We start from the raw sequence: 14,528 nt of genomic DNA, 5'->3' as shown, positions 1-14,528 counted from the left end.
AAATGAAAAACCTAACAAATTATTCTTAGTTAACTGAGATTGAGTAAGTTTACTAATTTAATTCTGAAAGGAAATGATCTCTTAATTAGGGTAATAGGAGTGTAAATGTGCCAAAATAGGAGATATAAAATCTGACTTTATTCTCACTATAGTTTTACTGCTTTATACTTTGTAACTTCAGTTTATATCTAAGTATGTATTAAACAAGTTTGAGTTTTAAAATAGATTGGTGATCTAGGATTGGTTTAAACTTGATGTTTTCTGACAGCTTCCTTATGATTTTATGTGATTAAAAACTTTTTCCTAAATCTGTGTTTTATTCTAAATAGATTTGTGTATATTAATGACAGGTAGTAGTGTACTAAAACAAAATTATAAATACAAGCATATATATCGTTATTTCACTGTTGACACTTATGACCTAATTAATATTTATCCTAAAACCTCAGCTTTGTAGTTATTTATTCAGTGACATTGTAACTTTTTTATTTAAGAAAAAAAACATTCTAGCTGTCATGTTTACAGAGCAAAATCTTGAACGTATGACCCTAGTATATGTTCCAAGGTTCAAAAACCAGAAAGCAAGAAAGAACTATTTCCTATTATTATTTCTGAAATCATGCTTTAAGGGGATGTAATAATTTATGGAGGTGGTTAAGTTGTGATTTTTTAGGGCTTGATGCTGGTAATAGTGAATATGAACTTTTTTCCTTGCTAGATGGTGACAACTTGGAAAACATGGAAGGTGTAAGTTTGCAAGCAGTTACCCTTGCTGATGGCTCCACTGCTTACATACAGCACAATTCTAAAGGTAGGTAAATGACTAGAAGTTGATTGGTGTTGAAATCGTATTCCCCTTTTTAACCCTGTCTTTGGATTGTAAAGTCAGGCAAAATCTGTACAATGTTTATGAAGTTCCAATTCCAGCTGGGAATTACAGGTATTACAGTAAGTAATACTATAAAATAAACATTTATTTCTGCTACTAATAAGATGCAGGTATCAAATGCAGAACATAAGTCAAACAAAAGTGAGATGATCTTTACACTTGAAACCCAAATATCAACATTCTGCCTACTGGGTAGGACATCAGACCTTTTCCATTTTTTTTTATCCCATAATTTTAAAACCTCTGTGTAGTCACACTGTGCTTACTCTTTACTAAACATTATTTCTTGGTGATATTTTATTGATATTTTAATCCCGAAAGTATCAACTGTGTGTTTAAATTCTGATGTGTCATACAGAATTTTTTTTTTAAGAATTCTAATTGTGTATTTCAGATGGTAAATTAATGGATGGCCAAGTGATTCAATTAGAAGATGGTTCTGCTGCGTATGTTCAACATGTACCCATGCCCAAAAGCAGTAAGTGTAATAATACAAGAAATATATTCTAAAATAATGTATTACTGATAAATATTGATATTAAGTAATTAACGGTCTTTATAATAGCTTGAGTTCTTATTTTAATGGAAACAGTCATGAAGAGATCCTAGGTATTTAGTAATCCTAGGTATTTAGTGTTTAATCTTTCCAACTAATGGATTTCTCAAACTATTATTGAAGCATTGTAATTCTTTCTTCTGAACAGGGGACAGCTTGCGTCTGGAAGATGGACAAGCAGTTCAGCTGGAGGATGGAACTACGGCATTTATTCATCACACCTCGAAAGGTAATTTTTTTTTTAAGTGTGATTTATTACATTAGAGTTCAACAGAACTTCAGCAGTATAAAATACGGTACTCTTTTTAGACTATGATGTTATTTAGTGTGATTCCCAGTGTAGATTATTTGTTGCTTTTACTTTGTGACATCTGGAAATTGTTGAAATGAGAATGGTTCAGTTCCTTATTTGGGCCTCATATAACAGTTATAAACAGAATCAAAACCAGTGTATTTCACTTTTTTTTTTTTAGCCCAGGATCACATTAAAGTAAGTATATGTCATGTTAGTAGAGAATGTAAGCCCTTACACAGATTACAGCAATAACTCCATGTGAAAATGAGAAGAGAAAGCAGGTAAGAATCAATCAATCAATCCCTCTTGAGCTAAAGAATGTAGAGATTGACTTAAATTTTAAAGATCATGCTATTGATGATTTTGCCATTAGGTAGTAGGGCAGAAAATATGACAGCTGCCGGTCAAGAATGCAAACGTATTTATTTTAAATGATAACTTAAATTTCTGCAGAAGATGATTATGCTAGTCTTGGAAATAGTACTACTTCTCTACAAACAGTGAACAAGTAGATATTTTAAGTCTGTTTAAATTAGTGTGACAAGAATTACATTCTACAATAAGCAATACTAAGAGGAGAGAATATAATAAAAATTTCTTCCTTAAAAGTCATCCTGTATTTTATGTGTTTCTTTTGCATATTTGCATGATTCTGTTCTTAAAATGATCAGATTTATGAATTCTAAAATCTGAAGTATTGACATCAGTACATGTGTTACATTATTTTCATTTTATTATGAATAGATACGAACTGGAAAGCATATTTATGTTCCTGGTTTCCTTTGTAAATAAAACTAGACCAATATAAAATTGGTTTTGCACTTTTTTATAAGCGTGCAGAAATAAAGCTACGGGAGGTGTTGTCTGGAAAAAAATTTCACCAGTGCTATTCATAGTAATATTTTAAGTGTTTATATTTCTCATATAATAGTGGTTATATATCCCATATATTTCATACATACATATGACTTCAGGAGACATTTCCTAAACAGCAGTAGTTTCTCGTGTAACATGCAGACATTGCTATTCCTTTTCTTTCATAACACTTTGTAATATTATTTCTCAGACAGTTATGACCAGAGTGCATTACAAGCAGTCCAGCTGGAGGATGGAACTACTGCCTACATTCACCACACGGTGCAAATGCCACAGTCAGATACCATTTTAGCCATTCAAGCTGATGGCACAGTGGCAGGTCTTCATACAGGAGATGCAGCCATTGACCCAGATACCATCAGTGCTTTGGAGCAATATGCAGCCAAGGTACACTGAAAGACATTTTCTCTATCCGTAACGTCTTAATGTAGCATCACAAGATATGTGGCAGCAAAAGCCAATTGTGATCTAAGAATTAAAATGATAATTAAGAGAGTCTTCAGACTTTTAGAAGAGAGAACACTAAATTGTCATGACAGGGCTTCACTATCATGAGCAGCTCCAGTGTGTAGTGTTGCATAAAAAGAATAGAAGATTGAATACTGAAATGATGTGGAGTTAGACTGATTTGGAAAGTGATTTAGACAACTAAATAATAATTTTCTCAAAAGTACAGCATTGGAAAAGGGCCTCTTGAGAGGGCACTGTTTGGAAAGAAGGACAAAGTTAAATTATTCTTGTTCAGGCACTATTGCTGGATTATTTGTTTGGGTTTTTTTTTCCCCTTGCATTGGGAAGAGTAGGGCCTGGTGTACTGGGCAAGGACAATGCACGGTATGAAGTGTAAAATAGACAATTAGACAGTTACTGAGTTTGGAAGAAACTTCTTTGATCCATACTTTCAATAGTAAAATGTGGTATGATGCTCAAAATTCATGTTGTCCGCTTTACTGGACTTCTGTAAAGCATGATATAAGTATAATAATGGGCAGTGCAACTTCCATGACTTTATAGTTTAGCAGTGTCCCAGTTGCTGGAGGATTACCATCAGTGCTTGTATTGCTTGGGAAAAAGAGTAGAATAAATTTTAAAATCTGTCCTCTAGTGTCACTGAGAGTTGTCAAATTTCGGGAGAAGGCCAGTTAGGATAATTAAATGGCTTAAACACTATTCTTTCCATTGTGCTTCTGTCTGTTATAATGGAGAGATCCGAAGAGAGCCAGTCAGATTGTGTTGTGTTTGGCTATGCCTTAACATTTCATAAAATAAAAGGTAATTCAAGGTTAGCTGAGCTGTAGTGACAAGCTTTTACACATTCCCTAGCTACTATTTAATTTAGGTTTACATCAAGCATAACTTTGTCCTTCTTAACAAGGACCTATATTAATCATAATTTATTATAAGTTTCTGTTTTGAGAAGGTGAAGAAGAAACAGAAGAAATACAAATAAACGTGCGTTTTTGTCCTATTTATCTCCACATGTGGTTTTTTTTAATTCTGTAATGTGAATTTGTTTTCTGTAGTGTACTTTTATGTGACTAGGAAAAATTCTATTTATTTTCTTTAAGCTTTCATCTCAGAACCTTATTCTGAAAGGTGCTGCTAGAACCTCTCAGGGAAAGTCAGTAGAAGTGAGTTTCCAAGTATTGCACCTGTTTTACATACAAAAGCAAATAATAGCTCAATCGTCACAACCCTGTCTTTCTCTTAAAAGGAGAAATGTGGTTTTGTGATGCTACTCCATGTCCGTGTACACTTCATAGTGAGGCAATGTATACTTTTCATAGCAGCTGGTATAGGAACATTGAAAAAGGTGCAGGAAGGGGCAACAATGATGACCAAACATATGAATTACACGAGGTAAGTATATGATAGAATTTTATAAAATTTTAAGTGGCACAAAGAGTAGTGACTTGTCATTGTCTTTACCAGTGTAAGAACTGGGAAACATAATATGAAACTCTCAAGTGACAGGTTCAAGAAAAACAAGGGAAGAATACTTTTTCAAACAGCACAAAGTTAAATCATGGCACTGCTTGTAGGATATTGTGGATGCTAATACGTCCCTGGATTCAAAGAGTAATTAGGTAAATTCACAGAAGAAAAATGTATTCAGGGCTATTACGTAGAAACATGTGACTTCTAGTTCAGGAAGTTCCTAAGCCACAAATTGCTTGGAGGTTGGGAGAATATTTCTGGGAATGTATCACTATATGCATGGCCTGTTCCTTTTAGTCTTCTCCAGCATCTGCTACTGGCTGCTGTTGGAAACAAAATGGTGCACTAGATTGACCTTTAGTTTGACTCAGTATAGGTGTTCTTAATGGAAGGCAGACTAAATCTTTCTTTAGAATCTAAGACAGTCTTTTAGGAGGAACTCAAAGATCTTCCTTGGAATCCTTCCAGAATTTTCCCAATACTGCAAAAAAGGTTTAAAAATTGGGTGTCTTGCTTTTTTTGTTAACTTTGAAGGTTTTCTCTTCAAAACTTAAAAGGGCGAAGAAAATTGTAAAGGCGGATTTGGAGAATGGTGGTTCTTCTCTGTTCCCCTGTCCTATGTAACAGGCAGAAATAGCAAAGATCAGTAGGCTGCCCAAGATCAGTGTAGAAACTGTAAGAGAGTTCATACAAAGAGATCCAAGAAGACTACTGAGAAGCTCACTGGAAGTGGTGGAACACACATTTTTCATTGTCCCTTGCTTCTCAGTTAGGCATAGTACTACTTTCCCACATCTTGCAGAGCATATGCAAAACTAGAGTCCTCTTAATTTTGGGCTAAGTCAATGCCACCTTCCTCCCAAAGCAACCAAGGAAAAAAAGAGATCATTGCTCTTGGTGAACATAAAGTCAGAAGATACATAATGGAATTGTGAAGAAGTTACAACACATACTTTTCTTTCATAAGCTGTTTTCCTGCAACATCCCAGCTGCTGGAAAAGTACAGTTCCTGGGATTTGTGTATGTCTACACACATGCACACGCATTTTGTTTGGATCATTTGTTTCCAGTGGTGTTGATGAACTTTTTATTTCATGTCAGCAGTTCCTTTCTCAACCAACAAGAGGAAGTTCAGAATGAAGTGATTCAAGTCTCCTTTCTGTGAAGGTTCTCTCCCGTCCCTTCAAAAATTCTGCAGGAGAAGGTCCCAAAATGGCTATTGTTTCCTTTAAAAAAAAAACCCACACGAAAATTACCTGCTTGCAGAGTCTCTCTGCAATCTCTCTGTAATGTAAACTTGCCCCTGGGCACTTTCCTCTTCGCTGTTTTAGCTCAAAGTTGCCAAAAGTGTACTGCTCACAGTCATCTAATTTAGAAAGATAGTACAGTCTGAAAACCTCTTATGGGACAAGTTCATCTTCAGTCTCCAAGCGAAATGTTGGTAGCTGATGCTTTGAGCAAGATACTTTACACAACCATTAACATTCTTAGGAGCCTGCTCTGACCTCCTTAGTGAAAGGGCATAAGCATACCATGCTGAGGTAGGGTTCCTGCCAAACTATTTTAGAGAAGAATAAAATCACTTAGACTAGATTTAGGTGCATCAATCTCAGCCTTGAGTGTAATGCATGCAGAGAGTATTGTGAATGCCTGTGCTCAATACAGAGGCAATTAAGGAACGGGAAACTACGTAAAGTATACTTCAAATTAGTTTTTTCTACAGTTACTAATAAGACACTGTTGTTTGAGTTGATGTATGTGAGAGAGTTTGTTGTTTGTTTTTTTTTTAAACAGGGCAATTATATTTTTATTTAAATAAAAAATTCAAATTAACATCTAATACTCTTTCAAATATTTTTACAAGCTCCTTGGAAAGCGGCAATACCTTTCTCCTCCTGTAGACTGTTTTTAAAAATAAACGTATGGAGCAATACACAAGTCTTTGCTTAGCTGTTGTAATTTGACTATTTCAAATTGAGATGTAACACGTTGTCTTAGGTATTTTGATTCCAAAGGAGTTGTGCTGTTCGAAACAAGTAAATTCTGCTTAACAGGGAGTGAGAGAGATATCCCTATTGTAAAAGAAGTAAACGTTTTCTTTTTTCTGTCAGAACTCAGTATTGTTAAATTTATTAATTTATTTTAATACTTTTGTCAGTCGATTAAGTTAACATACTTGGTTCTTGCAGTCTTTCCTACCTTGTTTTAAGACAACTTTGAGATGCTCACTTTACCTGTTCTATAATGCAGGTGCTACAAGTGGTGATTTTCATGTAAGCTAATGTACTATAGGATAACCATGTTTCAAGAGGGAGCTAGAGAGCTATGAAATAATAAGCCCTCAGGAACTGTCTGTAACCCTCTGTTTTTCAGATGAATAAAAATAACCTGTAAATGTTTTTTCCCATTTCAACTTCATTTTTCAGGTGTCTATTGATGGAAATGACAATGTTAGTGGCACAGGAATGATAGGTGAAAATGAACAAGATAAAAAAATGCAGGTATGTAGCCCAATACAAAATAGTTAAATATATCTATTTCTTCTCTCTTCTCTGCCCAGCAACATGCATGATAGGTAGTCCTGTGTAGCCATGAACTAGGGTCTGCTGCTACCCTTCAGGAATTTTAGATCTCAAACCTATACAGATAGATCATATTTCTCACTTTGTACTAGATCCTTTCACAGGATTTTAAAAAGCTTTTCTAATGCTTACTGTCTTCTGGGGTTTTTCTGTTAAAAGGTAATTAAAAACTATGTTGGACTTCTAAGATTTTTCACGCTGACCTGAGTATTTCATCAGTAAGGGTGTAAGTATTTCAGTTCTTTTCCAGAGAATGAACTGACTTTTTATAGTCCTTAAAGCAGAAGGAATGCTGACTCAATTAATGAATTATTTTCTTCTCAAGAGAGACAATTCCAGGCATATGTCTGGAACTGTTCTCTCTTTGGTGACTTATTTTGATTCCACTTGTCCTGTTAGAGTCCCTGACTTTTATTGCGGGTTTTTTAACTAATCAGTAGATAAGAGAGTTGTTCCTAGTGAATGCTTAAAGAAGCAGAAAAATACTTCCATTTCTTTTTCTGTATTCATGTTGTTAGTATGTAGAAATATAAAAACCTTTTCAATGTGAAAATACTAACTTAAAAGTTCAAAGGGCAACGGAAAACACAGGTGCAACTTACTAAGTCTGAAGCTTTTTTCACCTGGGATCTGTAAAATTATGTAGGGAGAATGGTATTTGTCATCATAACATATTTTATTAAAGGAAAAGGAGTATTCTGGGCTTCAAAGAATTATGACCAACAACAAAACCAATAATAAAACCCCTATACCCTCACATATTCAAACGACAAAATCAAAAACAGAAAAGTCATTGCACTGAGAAAGGTTTGGTCAGAGAAGCCCTGTTTTTCCTTTTTGTTTAATGTAGGAGATAACGAACTAGACAAGGAGGAAAAGTATCTTCCACAGTAAAATACAGTATCTGTGAAAGGAAGAATTATAGGCTCACCTCTGACAGTTACCTCAAAATTCTCTCTTAATTTTTTTTAAAAGCTAGGTCCCACAATACTTAAAGCTGCAGACACTCCATTGTTGCCTGTGTGGCATGACTGTGAAAGGAGAGAATAGCTAATACATGCATTATTTATGGCATTGGAATATATTCCATAAAATGAAATCAAGAAATTCAGAGGTTTTGCACACTTGTAGGTTGGAATAGGGATACAACTCCAACAAAATATAAAATTCAAGGAAGACTAAGGTAAGATTTTTGGTTGGTTTTAGCTGGAAGAGCCTATTAAGCAAAATGACCTGTAACCAGTATCCAGTTACATGTTGATTTCAGCCTCAGCCCCAAAACAAAGTGAATCTGGAGGTTGTTTTATCTTATACATATATGGCAACATATATGCCATATGGAAATGTGCCAATCTTACGGAGCATCATATGTTCCAAACAAAACAAATATGATATTTCAAAAGGTATTGAGGCTTAGTCTCAAATTCTGACCCCTATAAGGTGACTTCAGTTGGCCAACTGAAGGGTCCCAAAGCTATCAATGATCTCTGAAAATCTTAATCATGTTTATGTCTTGATTCAAGTAGATACCTACTTGTAACTCATTCTGAAATAATATATTACTTGGGATAAAATAGTCTCATATATAGTATTAAATAAATGTATATTTATAAACTTTTTAAGTCCACAGGTAACACAAGAACAGAACAGATGTCATGCTGCTAAGTAGTCATTCAAACTTGCATGTGGTTAGGTTTGTCACCAAAGAAAAAAGCATAAAACCCCTTTGTGATTTCTACATGTGAAAACAAAAGACTACGTGTGCCCAAATGGATATCACACTACTTCCTTTCAAATCTCTTACCCATCTGTTCATAATAAAAGCAGAATCATATGACTGAAGTTTGTATGTATGCAATATAAAAATCTTATCTGAGATCTTTACCTTTGCTGTTCTCCTGCGTTGCCTGTCTGAACGCAGGATGCATTTGTGATTTCTTTTAAAATCAGTTGGTTTTTTTTTAAATTTTGTCTATTTAAAAGTATTTTGAAGTACACGATTTCTCCCAACAAGTTTCACATTATTATAGAGGTGTGTTATTCGCTTTGTTCTTCTGATTTTGTGCCTCCTAACATCTGAATTTTTTAGTTCCTTTAGAGTGTATTATCTTGTAAGAAAAGTAATTTTAATACTATATCTGTCCTTGTTGAATGATAATGCTGAATTCTTAATAATCCCCAAGTCATACCAACTAATGTATTGTGAAGAAACACATACTTCTGCAAACAGTTGTTTGAACAAACAAATGCTCGTGATGTTCAACTGATTTTTTTCCCTAAGTGTTCCGTTTGTTTTACCCCCCCTCCCCCTTTGTATCAATCTTAATATTGATACAAATTCTGGTTATTTCCTTACAGATATTAGCACAATGATTATAGAACTGTTTTAATTTTCTTTTAAACTTTGGCATACTTCAGCTTTATAGCGGATCTTAGCAATTGTATATATATTTTTATATGCTGAAATAACAAAGAAATAGTAGCAGGTTTACTGATAGAAAAAACAAATCAATGCTTAAGTGCAGGTGCTCAACCAAGCGTCTTCATGATCTTTAACGTATTAAAGTGATTTCTGTGATTCATGATATCATAGGTTAAAAAATAGTATTAGTAATGGGTTTCTTGATTCATGAGGTTGTTTTTCTCCATGGTTCCAGAGAAGCTTTTCTGAAGTGGTGGAGTTGTACATTTCTGTTGATTAAAAATTTCATATTCAACCTTGCATCTTTAGTCTTAAGAACAGTCTGAAGGTAACAGGGGGCATACTCCCTGAAGAATCCATAGGAAAGTTATTCTCAATTAAATTTCTGGTCTATCTGAATGGGGAATTAGAGGTCTATGTGCAGTTACCGGGCTACAGCCTCATTGGGATGAGGGAGATGTGGTGGGATAGTTCAGATGACTGGAGTGCTGTGATGGAGGCTCTTTAATAAGGCCAGGCGGGGAAGGAGATGAGGGGGAGCTGCTCTTCATGTGAGAACAGCAGGACTGCACAGGGCTCTGCTTTGGGATGGGTGATGAGCCAGTCAAGAGCTGATGGGTCAGAATTAGCTGGCAGACCAGTGTGGGTGGCGTTGTGGTGGCTGTCTGCTACAGAGTGCCTGATGAGGAAGAAGATGGGGCCTTCTTCAGACAACTGGAAGAAGCTTCATGTTCACAGGCCCAGGTCCTCATGGGGAATTTTAACTACCTCGGTATCTGCTGGAAGAGCATCACAACAGGGCACGTGAAATCCAGGAGGTTTCTGGAGTTCAGGAATGGCAACTGGCAACCTAACGCAGGTTATTGAGCAGCTGGCAAAGTGAGACACTTTGCTGGACCTCATACTTACCAAGAAGAATTACTCGGGAATGTGAAGGCTGGGGACAGCCTTCAGGAGTCTCCATCCTTAGAGATACTCAGAACCCATCTGGATACTGCTGTGAGCAACCTGCTGCAGCTGACCCTGCTTTGAGCGAGGGGTGTTGGACTAGAAGATCTCCAGAGGTGCCTGCCCACCTCATTGATTCTGTGAAATGTTCTTTTGACAATTCAGAATAGAATTGGATCCATAAGAAAAGGGGGGGTGGTTTAAAGGAAGGGTAGACATTTTAAAGTACTCTCGATTACTTTGCATGCAGTTGTATCAAAATGTTTACATTTGGGCTTTCACCTCTTTCTTCAGTCTGTATGAATGTTTCTTGCATATTGGTGTATGAAGAAGCCTTTAAAAGTGGTTTAAGTTGCATTGCAAAGCTATTCTGTGTATTTTCCTGTTGTGTCATGCCAGAAAGGAGAGTAGAACCTAGCTCAAATTGCTCCAATTAGTTTGCTCAAAACACATGCATTACATGTACATGACAAAGTACAAAATGCTTTCCTTCATTTTCAAAAAGTGCTCATTATAAGTGCATTTAATTATTGTTTGGCTTTTGCATGAACTTATCTTTGAAGGTGGTCTGATTTATGGCTGATCTCCCTTAGGAACGGATCCAGTGCCTTAGATGCAATCTAAGCCTCTTCTGTCTAGTAATTTGGTCATCTTGCCACTGGGCTTATATTCAAATTATTTTCTTTGTTGTTATTTGGCTAATTAATACATGCATTTAAATTTGCTAGTTACAAGTAAATATGTTTTACAGGTTCTCTTTTTCCTTTCATCAAAACTTAAGCTTTTTAGTTATTTATTTTTAGTTTATTTATTGAGGACTAAGAAATACATGGCATAGCAGAGAGAGACAAAAGAAACCTATCAGGATCAGCTCTGGCTTGACAGCAAAATAGCGTGTGACTTTTCTGATCCATTGTAGGGGTTTTTTAATTTTTTTTTTTTTTAACTTAAGATTGTCTTGCAAGGACATGGAACAAGAGTGACTGCAAAATCTCAGCAGAGTGGAGAGAAGGCCTTTCGCTGTGATTACGATGGCTGTGGAAAACTGTACACAACAGCTCACCATCTTAAGGTGATGAGATGTAAAATGAGCATTGTTACTTTGCAGGCATGACTCTTTTTGACAGATTATGTGGTTAAAAGTAACAGAAATTAACAGAGCGCCAGTCGCAATAGTGCTGTTTTGTCAAATGTTTATTGGATTGATTTTACAATAATTGGTTGTCCCAGGTGCTCAGCTGATTTTGCTTAGTGTTCTGGATAGATGCAGGTGTGGGAACATTAGGCTCCTATATTGCCAGCATGTAAGAAATCTCTTGTTGAGATAGTTTCTACCAGCAGTGTCACAGAAATTCTGAAATCCAGTGTTCACTTTATCTGCTTTACGTGTATGCATGGTCATGCAAAAACTCCATTTTTTGAAAGATTTTACCATCATAATACAAAGTCTAACTCTTCACAACAATCCAACATTCAAAGTGAAAAGCGGAAACATCTTTTCTTTACAGGTGGCAACTCCTTAATTCTCTTCCTTTTTTAAATTAAGTAAAGGAATTACTGAAATAGTAAGGGTGTTGAGCTGTTCCATTACAACATTCCAGCTTAGACTGAGATAATCACGTGCCGATGAGGTAAACTCCTTGCAGTGCTGCCTTGTCTCTGACAAAACGCTCTGGAGTCAGTGAGTCATTGACTCTGTGTTAAAATGGTGTCCTTGCTGGAGAGGTTTCATGCAATATACGAGGATCATTAGAAGCACTCATTGGAGTCAAAAAACAGATTCTCTTCCCACTCTGAGGGGAGTGGGCTCTGAGGCATGTTTGCATACTGTCTTTAATGTAGTTGCATGATGGCAACTCTGTGTGTATTTACAGAAGTGTTTTTTGCAAAACTGACTGAAAGGATCAGATTAGACCTCGGAAAGAGACATCTTTAGTTTTAGGAAAAACATCATTACCATATTTCTTTTTTTTTTTAATCACTGATTTAAAAAGAAGACACTTGAATGTGAATCTTAGGAAGAAAAATAAAATATGTTGTCTTTGAGAAGGAACTGTTTCTGTGTTGAAGTAATCAGATACAACATTTCATTAAGTCAGTGTATTGGATGTTTTGACAGGTGCATGAAAGGTCACACACAGGAGACAGACCATATCAGTGTGAACATCCTGGATGTGGCAAAGCCTTTGCAACAGGTAATCTTTTGTAGACTGGCTCCTCCTGCTTGTTAGTGTTTGTCTCTGTATAAAGTAAGTTTTTAATATTGCCTTTTTTAAACTAAGTAAAGAATTTGGTTGGGAGAACTGCAAAAAAAAAAGTCGTTTCAGCTAATGTAACATATAGAAAGGACAGAGGATGTAACTCTTAGTTACTGAAGGAGGAATAAGGTGAAACACTTGACACGTTCCCTTACTCTTCACCTGTTACGCTACAGTCAGATTTTATGTTGAAAAAATAGGCCTTTCTTAACATGAAACTAATAGTGTAAGTTAAATGAGGTGATAATAAGAAGCTGAACCTGTTGGCTAGAGGCAAATACCTGATCTTCTGTTCCAAATTTGAAAGAAACTTTGATGGAAGGTGCTGTTTTAAGTGTTCTTTATTGAATTTGTATCAGAGAGTGACATTTCTCATTAAGTGAACTCTACCTTTCGTACAGACTACTCTGTTCATAAATTATGCTCTCCCTGAGATGGAATTTGAGCATGCAGAATGCAATTATGAAGAATGAACATGGAAGAAAGTGAAAGAGCAAAACTTGTTTCATATTTTATTCTTCTACTTTGAATGTAAATTAGTATGATGCTTAGAAAAGTTAGGCTCTATTTAAAAAAAAAAAAACCTAACGTGTTTTTAAAATAACTTCATCTGATCTAATACGTTTAATACTGTTTCTTTGGATAGAAGCAAGCAAAAGAAATGCTAATGAGAAAGGTCAAAAGGGAAACAACCACACTTAAAGGGTTGCACCTAAGTTTAATTGCATGGTGTTTGTAAAGGGATTTCAAAACTACATAATGAAATATTCTCTTCCCTTGCAACAGACTGATGTATGGCTATAAACAGCTGTTTGTCTATTAATACCATATTTTTGGTCAGAGCATTGTACCACTGTAGTTCAGCAATTCTTGCCTTTGATAAAGTTCATTTTAATTACTGAATGCTCTCGGTTTAAATATTAAGAACTCTCCTGGATTGGATCATGAAATTGACTTTATTTTAGATGTAAGAATGAATTATTGTTCAGATTGGTAGACAAGCTTTGTGTTTTTAAAAACATCAAAAACAGGAATTTCAGCTGTTTTAGGGAGAACACACTGTGAAACTAAAGCAGGTGCCATCTTCTTACAGACTGTTACTTTATTTTGTAGAAATACATACATCATTTGTGGACACAAGTAAAATTCAAGTTCAATTTCTAAAATGGCTGTTTCAGGGTTCTTTAGTCATGATCTTTTCAGGGAAATGCAGAAAGGAAAATCTTGTTAAAATGCTCTTTGCAGAATAATTTACAGAGGGCCTGATCCAAAGCTCACTTTAGACTGGTAGAGTTTTTGATGACGATGAGTTCCTAAAAGTAATCTTAAAGGGATGTGTCCATGACTGCTATCAGTTGGCACCTATATATGTGATGATGTTAATAATAAGGTTTAAAATAATTAGAATTTAGAGCCTGGATAGCAGAAGAGCTTTTACTGCTGAGTTCATGAATGGTACTGATTTTTGTATGAGCAAATAATTAAATGTCATTTTGATGTCAGTAGTGGTAAGAGATAAAAAGTTGATGGAATACAGAGCATACAGCTTCCTCAGAAGACAGAATAAGTATTTGTCCACATTATAATCATTACAGTTTATCCTTTTGAAGGGAAGAAGCAGCATTATGGAAGTGTACTTTCTTCATAAATGAAGGATGAAAGAATTTCTAAACTGTATCTAAGTTCTGCTGCTCTGTATGGTAGAATGAAGAGCTTTTGAAGAGTGAAAACAAATTTTACTCATCAGGGAGCTTCCTGATTGGA

At 35.4% G+C, this 14,528-nt stretch overlaps 1 protein-coding gene across 3 annotated transcripts in view; it reads left to right on the top strand.

Moving 5' to 3' along the window:
• Positions 1-14,528, top strand: part of ZNF143 (zinc finger protein 143) — a 42,796-nt gene that overhangs the window by 14,092 nt on the left and 14,176 nt on the right. For all 3 annotated transcript variants that reach the window (XM_076344017.1, XM_076344015.1, XM_076344016.1), the window contains exons 3-9: positions 719-811; positions 1,284-1,367; positions 1,594-1,674; positions 2,807-3,003; positions 6,981-7,055; positions 11,459-11,578; positions 12,626-12,701. In XM_076344017.1, coding sequence (XP_076200132.1) covers positions 719-811; positions 1,284-1,367; positions 1,594-1,674; positions 2,807-3,003; positions 6,981-7,055; positions 11,459-11,578; positions 12,626-12,701 — 726 coding nt within the window. The remainder of the gene's footprint in view (positions 1-718; positions 812-1,283; positions 1,368-1,593; positions 1,675-2,806; positions 3,004-6,980; positions 7,056-11,458; positions 11,579-12,625; positions 12,702-14,528) is intronic.

The sequence above is a fragment of the Aptenodytes patagonicus genome, chromosome 7 (genome assembly GCF_965638725.1).
Source record: "Aptenodytes patagonicus chromosome 7, bAptPat1.pri.cur, whole genome shotgun sequence".
NCBI classification, from domain to species: Eukaryota; Metazoa; Chordata; class Aves; order Sphenisciformes; family Spheniscidae; genus Aptenodytes; species Aptenodytes patagonicus.
Note: the sequence above shows the minus strand (reverse complement) of the source record. Positions and strands in the feature narration are given on the sequence as shown.